General features: G+C 45.5%; 2 protein-coding genes across 8 annotated transcripts in view; one reads left to right on the top strand and one right to left on the bottom strand.

Moving 5' to 3' along the window:
* NBEA (neurobeachin) overlaps positions 1-19,002 on the bottom strand; it is a 448,073-nt gene that overhangs the window by 139,172 nt on the left and 289,899 nt on the right. For all 7 annotated transcript variants that reach the window (XM_038761708.1, XM_038761703.1, XM_038761704.1 and 4 more), the window contains one exon: positions 10,787-10,923. In XM_038761708.1, the coding sequence (XP_038617636.1) occupies positions 10,787-10,923 (137 nt within the window). The remainder of the gene's footprint in view (positions 1-10,786; positions 10,924-19,002) is intronic.
* Positions 6,907-8,059, top strand: MAB21L1 (mab-21 like 1). Its single transcript, XM_038761710.1, has one exon. The coding sequence runs from the start codon at positions 6,980-6,982 to the stop codon at positions 8,057-8,059; it is 1,080 nt and encodes a 359-aa protein (XP_038617638.1). The 5' UTR covers positions 6,907-6,979.

The following is a 19,002-nucleotide window of genomic DNA, read 5'->3' as shown; positions in this document are numbered from 1 at the left end:
AAAGTACTACAATACCCACACCCTCGAATATTTGCACTCACAGCACGCTATCCCTGTGGCTTAAATTAAGTCCCGGGGACCACAGAATTTCTGGTTTTGCTTTCGGCCTTGCAGAAGACAAACAAATGAATAATGCAATGCACTTTTCTGTTTGAAGATCTGCACATTGCAACAATAAAAAAATTCCACCAGAAACTATACGCAGTGCAATGCAACTGAAAAATTATGAAGATAACAATGGCGGTAGAAGGTGCCTTGACAGAGGGGGGATGTGTGTATATTTGTACATATTTATTACTCTATTTTTATTAATGTGTACATATCTATAATTCTATGTATCTATTTTGATGCTATTGATGCCTGTCTACTTGCTTTGTTGTCTGTCTCCCCCTTCTAGACTGTGAGCCCATGGTTGGATAGGTATTACCTCTATCTGTATATATGTATATACGTGTGTACATATTTATTACTCTATTTATTTATTTTACTTGTACATATCTATTCTATTTATTTTATTTTGTTAATATGTTTGGTTTTGTTCTCTGTCTCCCCCTTCTAGACTGTGAGCCCACTGTTGGGTAGGGACTGTCTCTATAGGTTGCCAACTTGTACTTCCCAAGCGCTTAGTACAGTGCTCTGCACACAGTAAGCGCTCAATAAATACGATTGATTGATCTGTTGCCCAATTATCCTTTCCAAGCGCTTAATACAGTGCTCTGTACACAGTAAGCACTGAATATGACAAATGAAATGTGCAGACTTGTTTTGTTGTCTGTCTCCCCTTTCTAGACGGTGAGCCCATGGTTGGATAGGTATCACCTCTATCTGTTGCCCAATTATACTTTCCAAGCGCTTAATACAGTGCTCTGTACATGGTAAGCACTCAATGTGACAATGAAATGTGCAGAATAGGAACATCTGAGCTTTTAATACTTCCTCCATATTGCTCAGGGACTTTTGACAGTTACCATTATGTAACAGTTGGGAGAGGTCGATAGAGTGGAGATCAAACAGACCCAAATGAGACTGGGCTAAGATAAATTCTTAAGGGTAAGGATCGTAAATAATAATTTACAAGTTGAAGACAAAGCTCAGAAGCACACTGCTTTTCAACTTTCATGGGGTTCTAGATCTATCTTCCAATGAGAAAAAAAAAAACCCAAATTATCTACACACTTAGAATAAGATCATAGAAAGTTGACTAAGTACATGAAAAGATCTAATTATAACAGTAAGATAGTTTAGGGAAAGTGAACTCTGAACATTATAAATATGGAATGCAATCACTTTGTGAAACTACTGGAACTTTTTAAACTCTCAGACTTTTTTGGGAAGAATTCCTGTATTAATTGAAGTCACAATGTGGAAAAAAAAATACAGGTTCCATCAACCTAAATTATTGGACAGGAACCTCGATTTCATTTTAGGTAAGGTGACAAAGAACATCCTCCACAGATATCCATCTTTAATTTCTCTAATGTAAAAAAAAATAATATTTTGGCTGGCAGAATGATATAGATGAAATAGCTTGGAGAGAGAGAGAAAAAGCTAGGGTGAGCACTCAGAAGCAAACAGAAATCAGATACAATGAGCCTTCAAAGCCATTCCAGCAATAGGGATAAATAATTTAATAAACTCAACTTCATATTCTTTTAATCTCCCCAGTGCAATAAGATGATATTAAAAAAATAAAACTTTAAATTCATGAATACTTGCATGTAGAATCACAGCCACTAGGATAATGAAAAGAAAAAACCCAAAGCAATATCTATGGAAGCACTTAACATATATGTGCATGTGCTCTAACTAACCAATTCATTTTTTCCACATGAAAGGACATCATTGCTGAAATTTATGAACCTGTAACTCAAGTTTTCAAATTAGCTTTATTAAAACACAGAAACCTTGTACCCATACATTCTTCAACATAATTGAGTTTTTGGGCTAATAGGGAGGCTATTTACACATCATTTTGAACCTTCTGAATAGTAAAATACAGTGTGCGTGTAGCAGTGTAAGCAGATCTAGATAAATGGTGGGGGGGGAGGGTAGTCTAGGAAATAGCACTTTAGGAAAGAACTTTTGCTTTTTTAAGTGCCTTCGACTTTTACAAATCCAATCATTTTAACGAGTTTATTTTAATCACAAATTATTTATAATGATAAAACTTTGCCATTTGCTCACTTAAGGCTGTCACATTTTACATTTTAAGGCAGCAGAGAACATTTCAAAACATAGCTGTATGATAAAATCCTCCAAGCCAGAGAGACCATTATAGCTCAGTGCCCCCAAATATCCTACTAAGGCAAACATATCCAACAATTGTTAAAGCACAAGGCTCTCGGTTTCTCTTTTACGGGAACAAATTTCCACCATTATCATTCAACTTTGGTTCATTTTGAAGATATCTGAATGCGTGGTTACAACTACGAAGTTTTTATATCCTTCAAGCATTAATGAGATTTTACAACTGATTAACAGGAAGGACTTAGAATGGAATCGATATATTTAACAAGTGGGGATTTATACTTGTAATTTTTAAATTTTCCTCGGTAGTTTTTTTTTTAAATGTCTCCCCAACTAAGAACTTTTAAAAACGGTGTTCAAGAAGGTAAAGCAAAGTATTCAGTTATCTGTATAACTTAAGATATGAAAAAGCATGGCATGTTTGTGAGTTGGAAGGCAGCATAATGGGTCTCAAATCTAATAACGTTAATTCAGTATGGGAGGGGGGAGACTCCGTCCTCAAACCCTAGCTGAAAGTTATTTGGAAAAATCAAGTTGTTGTGGAGGAGAGGGGGACTATTGCCACTTGACTTATTTTTGACTATTGACTTAGTTTTGTTCTCTGCTCCCCCTTTAAGACTGTGAGCCCACTGTTGGGTAGGGACTGTTTCTATATGTAGCCAATTTGTACTTCCCAAGCGCTTAGTACAGTGCCCTGCACATAGTAAGCGCTCAATAAATACGATTGATGATGATGATGACGACTACAGATTTTGGAGGAATGAGGACATCTCTCCTTGTGAATCTTTACAGCCATCAGAAGGAGATCATTAGCTCCTCGGAAGGCGAGTTTAGGTTTCTTTTTTTTTTTTTCCCCAACACAGAAGGGTACCCAAGATCTGATGCAAAGGTTCTGTGAGACAAGAAGGAAGCCTTGGAGATGAAAAGCGGCCAATTCGTTTGACGTGCCCAGTGTAACAGAAAATCACCGTGCAGTAGCAGCAGCGAACAGCAGAACTTGCACGGGAGTAATCTTGTGGGGCGCTGGGTTCACCAACGGTGACAGCAGCAGATCTGGGAATCTTCTGTGATGTAAATCACTGTCAGTTCTAGGGGAAAAGGGGGCTCAGAAACATTGGCTTGGGGACCGGCCAGCCGACTTGTCTCTCCAGGAGGTGACTGGCAATGCCCTTTCCCGGGGAGCCGCCGCCTAACGGGTTTGGTGACCGTCCTTGCCCCCTCTATCTTCCTCCCAACAAAGGGTGGTTGGGGAAAAGCCCCGGGTGTCCCCCAAAACGACTATGCAAACCTCTCTGATGTTCCCTCCAAAGCCAGTTGAGGCCGAAAGGCGAATAGTTGAGGGCTGGTGCGTGGCAGAAGAAGATGAGGCCACCTTTGGGCAAGGGCATCTTCACCCCCTAGGCCGCAGGACACACAGAACGTGTTAATGATAATAATGGTATTTGTTAAGCGCTTACAATGTGTCAAGCACTGTTCTAAGCGATTACGGCAGGCGGCTGCCAAATAAAGGTCTTACAGTAGGTCAGTGGGATGACAGATTTTTGTTTTTGTTACCTAGAAAGAAAGCGGCCAAACCCGGGGAGGAGGGGGCGGGCAGAGGGGAGACGGGTGACAAGCCACTTGGCCAGCGGGCCGGCCCACCTGCTCGCCCCTTCTTCCTGCCACCGGGTCCCCTTCAATCAATCAATCAATCAATCAATCGTATTTATTGAGCGCTTACTGTGTGCAGAGCACTGTACTAAGCACTGTATCCTTCTAGACTGTGAGCCCGCTGTTGGGTAGGGATGGTCTCTGTTGCCGAACTGTACTTTCCAAGCGCTTAGTCGAGTGCTCTGCACATTGTACTTGCTCAATAAATACGATTGATTGAATGAATGAATGAGGAGCGGCACAACAAAAACGGGTTGGGTAGGGACCGTCTCTATATGTTGCCGACTTGTACTTCCCAAACGCTTAGTACGGTGCACATAGTAAGCGCTCAATAAATACGACTGAATGAATGAGTGGGGTCCCTAGCTGGGAACCCGCCCGACACAGACTGGCTAAGGCCCCGAGGGGGCTTCTCATCTATTCCAACCTATTTATTGAGCGCTTATTGGGTGCGAAGCACGGTACTAGGCGTTTGGGAATGGACAATACAGCAATAACGAGGGGCAATCCCTGCCCACGACGAGCTCACAGTCCGGGGGGTGGGTGGGTTGGGAGATAGGCATCAATACGACTAAACAGACAGCAATATAAATATATATTTAGTTTAGCTCTCGCTAAACTCGAGGTCAGATTACCGGGGCCGGTGAGGAATGCTATTTTTCACGTCGAGAATGCCCTGAAACGTGAATGCCACAATTTCTCCCTTCCCGGTAAGAAATGCTTTTAAAAAGTAAAAAAAGGCACGCGATCTTGGGCTAAGTGCCGCTCACAGTAATAAGGGGTAGGAACGCGAAATAAGGTGTAAGTTTAGAAAGAGGGGGAAGAAAGTGAAGGAACGTCTTCCACCCAATAAACACGGGGTGAAATCCATCCCCCAAAGACATCACCCCGCTATCGATCGTGGTTTTACTATTAAACGACGAGGCTGCTCGGTACATTCTTCGAGGAGATGTGGATTTCCCTTCTCCCTCCCTCCCACCCCCGTAAACAAAACAAAACAAAAAAACCGTTAAAACAGAGCGAAAAGGTAAACTTTCCGATTCGGGCATTTTCCCTTCTTTTCTGTTCTTACGGTTTTAAAAAACGGGAGTCGATCCGGCGCTTGGCACATAGTAAGCGCTTAACAAATGCCATTATGTTTATTACTGTTCCTTAGAAAACAAAACAAAAAAACCTTGAGCCATCGACTGGGGTTTGTTTTTCCCTAGAAACGGTATACATTGGGTTTCCGAAGTAAATCGCCGAGGGCACTTTGACGGTCAAGACTCTTGGCAAATTCAGGTCACATTCATGGACACTTTAGAAGGGACCTTTTCTCTTAATTACACATCTACGTACCCCAAACCTTCCAAATGTCAGCAGGTTAGTTATCTGCCAGCTTGTCTGGGGCCTTTAACGCCCCACCTGCGTCCACGATTATTAGAGCCGGGCTGGCCATGAGTTCACCGGGAAAAGAAACTGCCCAGAGGAGGGGGGAGAAAAAAAAATCACCGGCTATTTATTTTGCCAATATTTCCAAAGCTCCCCGTCTACTTCGGCCCGCCGTTGCTCTGATTACGATGGAGAAGTCTTCCCAAATAGGATGGGGACAAGACGCGCTACAGACTCAAGTTCACGCTTCACTCGGGAGGGCGACCATGAGAAAGATGATGTGTTTCTCCCCATTTTCGCATTTAGAAAAGCCGGAAAAATGATCAACCTCTCCCTGCCCCACCTATATAACTTTATCAAGCCACCGTTTTCTTCCCCTACCGTCAGCGTTCCCGAAATGCTACATATGTGACCTTTCATAGGCACGTTTTATTGGAACGGATGCGACCTTGCCATACACACACGCAGGCCACATCGTAGAAGGCAACCTCCGAACCTACGGTTCCCGGCTATTAAGAGAAAAGGATAACGGAATTTGACTCGGGGCGCAAGTTAATCAATCAATCGTATTTATCGAGCGCTTACTGTGTGCAGAGCACTGTACTAAGCGCTCGGGAAGTACAAGTTGGCAACATATAGAGACAGTCCCTACCCAACAGTGGGCTCACAGTCTAAAAGGGGGGAGACAGAGGACAAAACCAAACATACTAACAAAATAAAGTCCTTCTCGTCTTTAAGAGGGGGTCCCCCACCGCCACCCCACCAGCTCCGCCCGGATGGTCGGCTGATGGATGCCCCTGAAAACACCTGCATTCGCATTTCGGCCGGCAAGAGGCCGCTGGGCCTTGAGCCCAGGACGGGCCCGGTTGTTTCTTTCTTTCGCCAAGCCTTTCCCCAAAAGTCAGTAGGTTTAAGGCTACACCAAGGAGGAGAGGTCCTTCTTGCTTTCCAAACGGACCTAGGTGGCTTCCTCAGCCTCCTACCTTTGGTTTGTGTGGCTCTAGCCAAGAGGGGGGATTAATTAGCCGCGTTGGAGCTGAAGGAGGCTGCGGTGACGAGCCCGGTGGCGATTGGCCGCCCGCCTGGCTGGCCCTGCCTTTATAATTTCCACACGAGCGCATCTGGGCTCTTACACAAACCAACAGCAGCTTCTTCTGACACACACACACACACACTACACACACGCAGACTCCCGGCACTTTTCCACCGTCTGATTAACAGCGCGGCCCACAGTGATTCCCGGAAAATCTAAATAAAACGAAGAGGGTTGATCATTTTGACTACCGGAGGCGCTCCGCCGGGGCTCGGGGGAACTTTTGTTGGGGCTTTTTTTTTTTTTCCTTCCTTAAAATCGCCGGGAAGGTGATCGCTCCATGCTGTCCTCGCACACAAGGATTCCTCTTTTTTTCAAAAAGAAAAAGAGGGGGCGGGAGGGGGAGGGAGCCGGAGAGAGGGTGGGAATCCGCCTTTGGCTTTGAGACCGGTTGGGCAGAAAGATAAACAGGGACAGGAGGAGGGCAAGTGAGGAGCGACAGCTCCGGGGCTGTTTGAGAGACGCTTGTTTTTTTTTTTTTGGTGGGGGGGGGAGGGTGGTCGGGGGGCGAGGACAGGAGCTGCTTCTCGTCCGAAGTTGGCTCCGGCTTCAGCAGCCGCATTGGATCCCACGGCCTACTGCGAGAGTCCGGTTTACAATCCGGATCTCTGCCCCAACATGATCGCGGCCCAGGCCAAGCTGGTGTACCACCTCAACAAGTACTACACCGAGAAGTGCCAGGCCCGCAAGGCGGCCATCGCCAAGACCATCCGGGAGGTGTGCAAGGTGGTCTCGGACGTGCTGAAGGAGGTGGAGGTGCAGGAGCCGCGCTTCATCAGCTCCCTGAACGAGCTGGACAACCGCTACGAGGGGCTGGAGGTGGTGTCGCCCACCGAGTTCGAGGTGGTCCTCTACCTCAACCAGATGGGGGTCTTCAACTTCGTGGACGACGGCTCGCTGCCGGGCTGCGCCGTGCTGAAGCTGAGCGACGGGCGCAAGCGGAGCATGTCGCTGTGGGTGGAGTTCATCACGGCGTCCGGTTACCTCTCGGCGCGCAAAATCCGGTCCCGGTTCCAGACGCTGGTGGCCCAGGCGGTGGACAAGTGCAGCTACCGGGACGCGGTGAAGATGGTGGCGGACACCAGCGAGGTGCGGCTGCGGATCCGGGACCGCTACGTGGTGCAGATCACGCCGGCCTTCAAGTGCACCGGCATCTGGCCCCGCAGCGCGGCCCACTGGCCCCTGCCCCACATCCCCTGGCCCGGCCCCAACCGGGTGGCCGAGGTCAAGGCCGAGGGCTTCAACCTGCTGTCCAAGGAGTGCCACTCGCTGGCCGGCAAGCAGAGCTCGGCCGAGAGCGACGCCTGGGTGCTGCAGTTCGCCGAGGCGGAGAACCGGCTGCAGATGGGCGGCTGCCGCAAGAAGTGCCTGTCCGTCCTCAAGACGCTGAGGGACCGCCACCTCGACCTGCCCGGCCAGCCCCTCAACAACTACCACATGAAGACCCTGGTGTCCTACGAGTGCGAGAAGCACCCCCGCGAGGCCGACTGGGACGAGGCCTGCCTGGGCGACCGCCTCAACGGCATCCTGCTGCAGCTCATCTCCTGCCTCCAGTGCCGCCGCTGCCCCCACTACTTCCTCCCCAACCTAGACCTGTTCCAGGGCAAGCCGCACTCGGCCCTGGAGAACGCCGCCAAACAGACCTGGCGCCTGGCCAGGGAGATCCTCACCAACCCCAAGAGTCTGGAGAAACTCTAAAGGGGGGGGGGGGGGAGGGAGGGACAAAGAAGTCTCTAAAAGAGGGGAAGGGACCGAAAAGAAAAGAAGGAGAAGAAGAAATTTCCGCCCGTCCCTTTCCTTTAACGACTACGACAAACACAGGGGGAGGGGGAGGAAAAAAAAAAAGGAACAGACCGCTCCCCTCGCCGATTTAAGGGAAAGAAATAAAACCCAACGAAACCACCACCACCACCACCAGAACCGCCGGTCCTGAGGCTTCTTCCTCTCTTCGAGGCCTTCTGCGAGTTCCTCGCCGCCTCACCGACAAAATCCCGGCTACCGCCAATCAATCAGTCGTATTTACTGTGTGCGGAGCACTGTGCTAAGCGCTCGGGAAGTACAAGCTGGCAACGTGATAGAGGCGGTCCCTGCCCAACGGGGGGCTCACGGTCTAAAAGTCGCCACCCTCCTGCCCAGCTCCTCCGTGGATTATAAACCATCGCGGGCTCCCTAGGCCGGTCCATCTGAGAGTAAAAACGCTCTGCGGAGAGGCCGCTCCAACACGATTCCGATGTACGTTCTGTAGCAGATATTGTGCCCTCACCTTGTCTTTGAAAAGTGTGGATGTCGGTGTCTTTGTGATCTGGTGAACACAAGTTCGATGGCCGTTTTGGATACTTCGGGCCATTTTCTGCTCGAGAAGATACCGTTTTCAAGGTAGATTTTTTTTTCCTCGCGGTACTTTGGTTGACTGTGTCTCAACTTCGAAGTTTACATTTTCTTCCAAATATTATCGCTTGTCCTATTTCTAACATTCCACAGATATACTTGAAATGTTATTTAAATATATTCGAAAATTGGGATTCCGCTTATATTATAACGCTTGGATATTGGAATTATATATTTGAAAGATGCACTTGAAATACACTGGATAATTACTTTTTGTGATTTAGATTTTAATTGCTGTTGCTGGTTTTTATTTAATTACAAGCTAATAAATGAAGTACAAGAAACGTTACGCGTTTGAATAATTCATAATCGTTCTCTTAGAAAAGTACTTTGATTTGGAGTCGCGATCCCACGCTAACGTTCCGTCAGCCCGTCCAAAATATAATAGTGCAATCGTCACAAAAAGAATCTTGAACTTTCCTTGACAGCAGTTTTCTCAGGAAAACAAAAAATGGGCGGGCGGGAGGGGGAGAAAACCCACTACAGTTTGGCTTCTAGACATGGCCAACAACTCTGTCAACCCTATATAGTACTTAGACGGACACCTTTAAAAAAGTCACAATATACATCCCCTAGGCTACATTTTTATGATTCTGAATAACGGAGTAAAGCATTCATGTTCCCAAAAAGGTTATTCAACAAGTAATCCAGCTAATTCTTTGAAAAGTCAACGTTTTGCCATCCGAAGGAAAAACAAAAACCCGGCAGTAATAGAGAGATTTAGGATTTATGGATGGAGTCGGGCCAGCAGCAATAAATCTGAAAGATTACCTCTGACCTGCGAGTCCTCTAGTCTACCTGGCAAAGGTGCCAGTTGCACCACAAACAAAGCGAAAACCTCAAAGATAAAGTCTCCCCCCATCACAGAGCAGAAAATCTTGGTAAAAGACCAACTTATTTCAAACAAGATACAACACGCTCAAAGTGATTTGGGTATTTTAAAAATTGAAAAGAAATTAAGTTTAAGGCACTAATAACCCATTTCGATGATGATAGTAGTCAAATGTTGAAAGGGGCAAATCACCTAAAGGCTGTCCAACTACAACAGCTTGCTATTTTTGTATGAGTGTTCCTTAGTCCTAAAAACCTGAACTGAATAAAATGATGGAGTCAGGATTCAATCGTAAAGTACATTTTTATATGAATGTGCCTTTCAGATAACTAGCTTTGAACATTTTTTATGGAATACGTTTTTAGGAAACCTACAAGTATGCCATATCACATTTACCTCTAATTTTAACAGAATAAAGGAGAACAGGATAGAGAAGAAAAGTAGATCCAGACTTGTTCCAAGTATTGAAAGCCGTGCACCGACTACATAATAGTAATTTATGAAGAAAAGTTCAATTTCTATGTTGTTTTCTGGTATATTACAGAAGCAGTAGATCTCTTTATAAAAAATATACACATAGATTAAACGTGGCAAATCAGAATTTTCCCATCGTGTTTTTTTTCCCTCAATCCACGTGCAAAACCCATCCTGCCTTGCAGAAATAAAAACCAACGGAGTAGAGTAAGATTACGTTAAAATGGGTGTAGTTTTCATTTCAATTAAAGCTTTCACAAAAGAATCCACTTTACTCCTCAGAAACTCATTTTTGGAAATCCAACTTCTTAAAATAAAGGGTCCCAGCGTATCTCCTCTCAGAGGAAGGCTCGTCATGTGTCCGGGAGAGTTTAAGTTTGCGGTTCCCCCTAGGGATTTCAGAGCAATTGGCTCAACCACCAAATCTACCCAAGTTCACACTGCGACATTCAGAGAAGCCCTGCTAAAATGTGCCTGCCCCACTCTAGCGGGGTTGAAATCAGTTTTCTTCGTTTTAAGAAAGCAACAGCATTTCACACATCTCTTCCAAGCCACAACACATTCCCCACCTCCCTCTTTGTCCATTTTCAGTAGTTAAAAAAAATAAACCAAAACCCCAAACAAGCCTCCCCTCCCCACGCACATAGGGACACACCTTCTGGCCTCCTAATCATATACTTCAATTCCGCGGTCGCACACTTAATGAGAAGAGGAATGGCGTTTCTACTCACTTTGGGGTCGATCTTCTTGAAGGCGGGGTCGTCCTCGTCCACCTCGAAGTAGATTTCCGTGGTGGTGATGGAGAGGGTCCCCTTGGCCACGACCACTGGGGCAATGAGCTGGGCCGGCGAGCTGAGGACCACGGGGCCTGCAATACAAGGCCACCGCTGTCAGGCCACCGCCGCCCTCTCTCTCTCTCTCTTTCCTCCTCCCCTCCATCCCATTGTCCATTTCAGTCCTCACGACCACGACCGTCGGAGGTTATGCACACCAGGTAAAGGTGAAATCGCTCTTTAAACTTGATCCGAGCTCTCTCCCTTGAAGGGCTGAACAGGCACTGGCTAATATGAGGGCGCTTGCCCGACACAACGCTCCTATTTCCCGACACAATGCTAACGGTCGGGCAGGCTTTTCCAGGGATCCGGATGACCCCAAAGACCCGATATTCCGCAGAATTGATCTTTTCGGGAGGAAACAGTGCTTCTCACGGAACTGGGCAGCACGGCTTGGGGTGGGAAGGAATGGGAAAAGGGAGGGAAGGGAAGAGGGAGGAGAATGAAGGGGGAAAGGCGAAGGAAGAGGAGAGGGGAAGTGAAAGACCTAAATAAAAAAAGACATGGATTTGGGTCTTCCCTGGAAAAATCATCATTTATTTCTTTTTTCTTCACCACAGCTTAAGTACTAAGTCTTTAGTACAGAGAATATTCTTCCGATATATCCCTTCGAACATCCTTTTTAAGCGAGAGACTGAATTTAACCTCGAGCATATTTAAATTGCCACCTCAATTAACGCAATATAACACCTTTAACGGCGATTTTTCAACCTGGGAAATAAGGGAAAAAATCCCAGCGGGGAAGGCGTTTTAAAATCGAAGACCTTCCAAACAATCCTCGTGCGGTTTCAACTTTTTAAGAGAGCATCTGATTCAAAGCCAAAGCATGCATGCAAAGCAGTAGGGGCGAATTCCGTTTTAACGTATCGAATTTTAACTCCCGAGATGGAATTTAAGAAATGGGTAGGGACCGTCTCTATATGTTGCCAACTTGTACTTCCCAAGCGTTTAGTACAGTGCTCTGCACTCGGTAAGCGCTCAATAAATATGACTGATTGATTGATTGAGGCTCCTTAATACTGATTTCAAGGGGGTGAAACACGAATTAGTCTATGGAGGTCCCCGAGGTTATGCACAGATTTGAACTATACTACGTTCCGAAAATAAACTGTTCATCATTTTGCAATCTCAGGGGGAGCTAGGCGGCACACAGCTCCTAGATAGACTTCCCCCCCCATGGAAAGCATTTTTTAAAAATAAAATAAATGGCGCAGAACACAATGTTGGAGTGGGAGCCAACTACCTTTACTAATGCTGTTCAGCATAACTGATAAAACAAGGGGTCATCTATCTCAGGTGAAGTCTGGTTGTCTCTTGGTGCATATTTTCGACCCTGGTCCAACTGCTGGCCTCTAAGGAGCCCGAGGTCAGGACTCGTGCCCGCTTGGATCAAGGGCGGCTGCAGACGAGCTTGGTTCACAGCAATTTCTAGGAGGAGGCTCTTCTACTTTCCTTTCCCTCTTTATCTCTCGCTCTTTTACACACACACAAAAAACATCTCCGACCCCACCCCCGACCCCCCAATTGTGCAGGCATCCCTAAATAGTGCTGAGATAAAATCAGTCCTCCATCCCAGTATCCAAATGTCCCGTTGTTAATGTTGCACTTTGGCGTGCACATCAATTGGAGACCATTGCTTTTGCAGAATTTAAAAAAGGGGGGCGGGGGAGGGGGGAGAAAAGGGAGAAGGGTGGTGGTTTATTTTGTGTATAAACGGGCGTTTATAGCAGACTGTTTCAGTGACAGCTTTCAGCCTCCGACTGTGACAGTCTGGATAATATTGACGCAAACTCTATTTTCTTTCATTTTATTGTTTTCTATCCCCTAATAAGCCGGCGTAGCCTCTTGACCCCAGTCAGCTGATGCGGATCACATGCACTGCTTTGCTTGCTCCTTTTTTCTCTCTCAGCCTCCATCTTCGCTCGGTTATTTTTGAGTGCGGGAGCAGAGCGGGAGTAGAGACCCACCTTGGCTTCCACAAACAACGCCTCTCTCTCTCTCTCTCTCCAAAGGGCAGGAAGATCGATCTGAAGCGCCACTTTAAAGGCTCATCAATCTTAATCTAGGATGTTCAAGTAATTATGCCCGATTCTCTTGTACGATTACAAGTGGATTTGGGTTTCTATTCCCCAGGCCCTTCTTTTTGTTTATTGAAGAATCTGTGCAGACAGCAGCTCCCTGCTTTGCCGAGCCACTTGCCCTCTTAACAGACCAAATCCATCCCCGGCCCTTCCCTTAACCCTTCAGTAACCAGGCCCCCGGCCAAGGCTTTGCGACACTACTTTGCAATTGCAATATACGCAATCCGGGAAGGGGAAAGGGGGGAAGAGAGGGAAGAGGGAGAGAAGGTGGAAAAGGGGGCGGGGGAGATGGTGGGGGGAGAAAAGGTGGGTGGGGGTAGAGAAGAGGGGAAAGGAGGGGAGAATGGAGAGGGGAAAAGAGGGAGGGGGAAACCGTGGAAGAGGGGGAAGAGGGGAAAAGGTGGGAGAGGGGAGAATGGAGAGGGGGAAGAGGGGAAAAGGTGGGAGTGGGGATAATGGAGAGGGGAAAAAAGGGAGGGGAAAAGGTGGGAGAGGGGAAAAGGTGGAAGGGGGGGGAAATGGGGAAGAAGGGGAAAAGGTGGGAGGGGGAGAATGGAGAGGGGAAAAGAGGGAAGAGGGGAAAAGGTGAGAGGAGAATGGAGAAGGGAAAAGAGGGAGAGGGGAAAAGGTGGGGGAGGGAAGAAGGGGGAGAGGGGAGAATGGAGAAGGGGAAGGGAGAGGGGGATGGAGGGGGAGAGGGGATGAAGGGGGGACAGGAGGATGGAGGGGGGATGGGGGGAGGAGAAAGGGGGGGGCAAGAACAGGGAAGCTGGTGATGGTGGGCGCTGCGAAACGCGAAAGCGTGGGTCATTGTCCTGTAGGGCGAGGAGGCTGGGCCTTGCCCAGGCGGAGCCCGAAGGGAGCACCAACTCGACCAGCGCACTTGGGGAGGCGTTGCCGATTTTACACCTTGGCGTTTGGTGATTTTAAGGGAAGAAACAGATAAACCCCCTTCCTGGGACTCATCAATGGAGTTGCGGCATCAAAGGCAAAGCTTGATCCCGAGAGCCAAGAAAACCAATGGACCACTTAAAAAAACAGAAGTAAGAACGGAAAAAGAGGCCAGAGCCAGAACGCTAATGAAATGACAACGGCTTAATGGCCAAAGGTCGGGGGGACCTTGGCGCGCACTGAAAACGCTTAACCACAGGGTAACCTTGAACGGGAAACGTCTTTTTTTGCCGTCCTTTCCCCTGCCCAAGGGAGAGAGACCTCTCATTCCTGCCGATCCGGCCCGTTTCAGGGAGGGGCGGCTCCCATTTTTAAAGGTGTCTGAATCCGCCTCTTCGAGCAGCCGCGAAAGGCAATATTCTGCCTCAGTGGCCTGTCATTTTTACCCCTGTCCTTTGGAAATCTCCAATGACAACTTCCAAAACCAGAGCATGTTTAAGGAAGCCCTGCGTCTTTTTGTTGTCGCCTTTAGGGAACACACCAGCCTCCGAGAGACTACGGAGTTAATCCACTACAGCAATAGAGAAGGGGGAGGATTATGTATTAATCCCCTTTGGGAGAGTCCCTGCATTTTAAGGATCCTATATTAAAATGTTTACATAAGGCATAATCAAAACACCGCAGATTTTCCATATGGTACCCGGGTATCTGGAAGCTTCGGATCCCCTTCCAAAGACAACCGATCACTTAATGAAACAAAAGCGCATCACCTCCAGCCTGACACCAGGCTGAGCTCATTCAATTTCTAAAAAGATAACGAGGGCGGCTACCAACCTAGTCCCGTAAACCTTTACAGGTTTGGGTTTGAGAGTAAATGCATTCACTGCAATCACCACTGTAAAGCAAAACAATAAAATAAAATAAAACAAACCGTGAATAGTAATGTGCCCCTCAGCACATACACAAATGATATTAGGCATCGGGGAGCAGTTAAAAAATGGATCAAGCTAAGCCTTTCTCCTCCTAATCTATCAACTGTCATAAAAAGCATTTACCAACTATTTCTCTCACCTGAGATTGCAATAAAGGCACCCATTTTCCTCCTGTTGGTTGGAAAGCAACTATTAACATGATAATATGCCTTGTTATGTCATGAGGACAGGGATGTTGCTGATTAAGAATGTGGATACTAGTGAAGACTCATTTCAAGTATCCTTAGTTGTGAATTTAAACTTCTCAAGCAGCATTACAATAGGAAAAAATTACACAAGAGGAATATTAGTAAAATCACTACTTCCAATATTTGCAACTAAAAGTACATTTATATATTTTTTGCCTTGTACTTTATACAAGGAGAAGCAGCGTGGCTCAGTGAAAAGAGCACGGGCTTTGGAGTCAGAGGTCATGGGTTCAAATCCCGGCTCCGCCAATTGTCAGCTGTGTGATTTTGGGCACGACACTTCTCTGTGCCTCAGTTACCTCATCTGTAAAATGGGGATTAAGACTGTGAGCCCCCCCCCCCCCGCCCCGTGGGTCAACCTGATCACCCTGTAACCTCCTCAGCACTTAGAACAGTGCTTTGCACATAGTAAGTGCCTAATAAATGCCATCATTATTCTTTTATATTTGTATCAAATGTATTTTACAAAGTGCATACTCGTGGTACCTCCTGAAAGCTGAACTCCAAATTTAACAGTATCATAAATTATTTTTGTGACCTCCAGAAAGTTTTGTCAATACAAAATAAAAGGGAAAAAGTATTACTTTTAGGTGGGGCTTTAAAAATTAATTCTTTTTCCAAAGATACAGGATTAGAATACTTATTTTAAACTGCGTTATTTTTACTTCTGCATGGTGTAGCCAGAAAACAGCTTTTTAGTTATCAATGATCTCAGCAAAATAAGTAAATGAAAAGGAGAAAATATTTTTCATTTGAAACTAGAAATTAAAACCTGTTTCATTATATTTAGTGGAAAAGAATGAAACTGGATAATAACTTAATTTCTAGTAATGTGAAATCCATTAGTTGAAGTCTGCTTTTATAGTGAAATTTCCAAATGACCAAATGCTATAGCTTCAAAAATAAGTGCATTTAAATTCTATTTTTAAATGGGTTTATTTAGAACACCAAATTGGCGTATTAGAAGTGTGGGGTGGGGGGACTAAACTGTTCAAGAAAATCATCTTACAGAGGTGTGTTTCAGAGGGGAGTCAAAGTGGAAGTCACTGCAAGAGAATGAACCATTGTTAAGGGCTGGTGAAACAGGCAGTTTGCCCACAGTGGAAAGAGCCCGGGCTTTGGAGTCAGAGGTCGTGGGTTCAAATCCAGGCTCTGCCAGTTGTCAGCTGTGTGACTTTGGGCAAGTCACTTGACTTCTCTGTGCCTCAGGCACCTCAACTGTAAAATGGGGATTAAGACTGTGAGCCCCCCTGTGGGACAACCTGATCACCTTGTAAGCTCCCCAGCGCTTAGAACAGTGCTTTGCACATAGTAAGCGCTTAATAAATGCCACCATCATCATCATCACCCTCCGGCCCCTTTTCTAGGTCCTTTTCTCTGCAGGGTCCTCTGCCTCATTTCTCCCCAGTCCAGTGGTGGGTGTTGGCAGTCTTGGACAACTTGAACTTTGTTGTCCCAGTCTTGTGGGTAGGTTTAAGAGTGGAATTCTGTCACTGTAATCGTTTCACCATTGAAAAAGAAAAAAAAAAGCCCTCTACCAGACTAAATTCAGGGATGTACTGGACTCTGGAACCAATGCCTTCTGCGCTTGATCTGGGGAGAGGGTGGTTTAAGTAGCAGACCTGCTACAGCACCAGAGTATGCCACTTATGACCACCAGACTAGAAAGGACTTTGTATGTTGATTGAATTTCCTAGTTTGGCCACGGCCATCCTGGATTTTTATAGGCTATTCTTGCATAGTTTGCTAAAACTGCTCAATCCTGGAACTGTTATATTGGGCAACTTCTATATTGCAGTGACCCCCAATGCACGTATTCATTTTAAAAGCTTGGGTCCCAAAGGATTCTTGGAACTGTAGTACTGATAGCCCATAATGCTGGGGTACTTTACCTCAAAATTGTGTCCCTCTTCCTCACTAATTCTCATGAAAAAGGAGAATGGAGAGTTTATTAAGGTGGCCCAATGTCCAATCATAGTAATTTCTTCAGAATTAAAATCTAATTGTTTTATCATATCAACCAATTAGGCCCCTTGATTGAGCATTTACTGTTTGCAAAGCATTGTACTAAGCCCTTGGGAAGTAGAAGCAGCAGGGTGTAGGAGATAGAGCATGGGCCTAGGGAGTCAGAAGCTCATGGATTCTAATCCTGACTCTGCCACTTGTCTGCTGCGTGATCTTGGACAAGTCACTTCACTTCTCTGTGCCTCAGGTCCCTCATCTGTAAAATGGGGAATGAGACTGTGAATCCCACATGGGACAGGGATAGAGTCCAACTCGCGTGGCTTGTATCCTCTCCAATGCTTATTACATTCATTCATTCATTCATTCAATTGTATTTATTATTTATCGTATTATTTATCGTATTTATTACAGTGCCTGGAAGATAGTAAGCGCTTAACAAATATCACATTATTATTAGAGTTGGTAGTTGTGATCCCTTACCACAAGGAGCTCACAGTCTACATGGGGTGGGGGGTGGTCAGACATTAAAATAAACTACAGATAGGGGAAATACAGATAGAATATTTAGAAAATGTACATAAGTGCTGTGGGATTGGGGTGAGGGCTTACGGGGTGAATAGTCGATGCAGAGGGGAGGGTGGATAGGGAAATGTGGGCTTAGTCATGGAAGGCATCTTGGAGGAGACGTGACATTAGGAGGATTCTGAAGGTGGGGAGAGTGGTTATGGAGGGAGAATTTAATGCCTGAGTGAGGATGAGGGCAAGGAGTCAATAGAGGTACAGTGAGAAGGGTCACTCATTCATTCGCTCATTCGATCATATTTATTGAGCGCTTACCGCGTGCAAAGCATTGTACTAAGTGCTTGGAGAGTACAATTCTGCAACAGAGACAATCCCTATCCAACAATGGGCTCGGCTGGCATTCGTGGAGCCAAATGATTGCCAAGTTTCAATAATTTTTGATGAAAAAGTTATAACTTGATAGCAGACCTTGAAAATATCTTAGAGGAATATATGGAACCAGTGTTAATTAATCATCTGAAGTACTGCATTGCCATTATACATCTTTACTGAAAAGTAGCCAGCAAACTTCATATTGAAACTCTGTACCCAAGTCTGGGTGAATGCACTGTGAAGTGCATTAACTCTTTCAAGTCAGTATGGTCCCATTTTAGTGTGCATCCTTAAATTCAGTAATTTACAACCAGAGAATTACTTGGGTATAGAGGAGATCCTGCTTCAAGCTATTTACATCAGTTTTCTGAATGTTCCTCCAATTAGTGGAAATGAAGTACTATAGCTATCTAATATATATTGTTTCCATGCATTCTTTCGGTTTTACAGGAGAGTAGTTAATGCCTAAATGGTACCTCACTGGCTTAAGAGAATTAATGTATCTCCTTAAGTACTTAACTTCTAGGAGTCAGAGCAAAGGGGTAGCAAAGTTTTCTAAATACTTGGAAACTCTTGCATGTTTCAAGTTCCTCTCTGTATGCCCTATTTTTTTTCAATTCTCTCATTACTTCATTCTCCCATTAATGTATTTTTATATTGGGGAATGAAGTTCAGTTTTAACCTTTTTAAAAGGGATCAAAAAACCCCACCTACTACTGACCCTCTGTTTCATCATTCGCAGAAAACCCAATTTTTAATGTCTAGGAAGTGCAATTTCCTCAAAGAAACAGGGTAAATTCAGGGAAAAAAAAAACTTGAAAGGCAGCCAGATCTACAAAGTTTATCAATGGATCTGTTCTTTCCATTGCCCAAGACTAAGCTGATCAATTCTTAAAACTTCATTTACAGCTCTAGGGCACTTAGTATTGGCCTCAAAGTCTCAATGAAGAGAGAGCAGGTGATGTACCTTACCCCTGCTGCTAGGCCTTCATTCATTATGGCCAGTAATGAAAGAAAAAAGTTGGCCAAATGCACTGCTATTACTTTCACATAGGGATGGTTAAAATTCATGATAGCAATCTTTCAAAACTATATATGATTTA

This window comes from Tachyglossus aculeatus, chromosome 20, assembly GCF_015852505.1.
Source record: "Tachyglossus aculeatus isolate mTacAcu1 chromosome 20, mTacAcu1.pri, whole genome shotgun sequence".
In the NCBI taxonomy this organism is placed as follows: Eukaryota; Metazoa; Chordata; class Mammalia; order Monotremata; family Tachyglossidae; genus Tachyglossus; species Tachyglossus aculeatus.
Note: the sequence above shows the minus strand (reverse complement) of the source record. Positions and strands in the feature narration are given on the sequence as shown.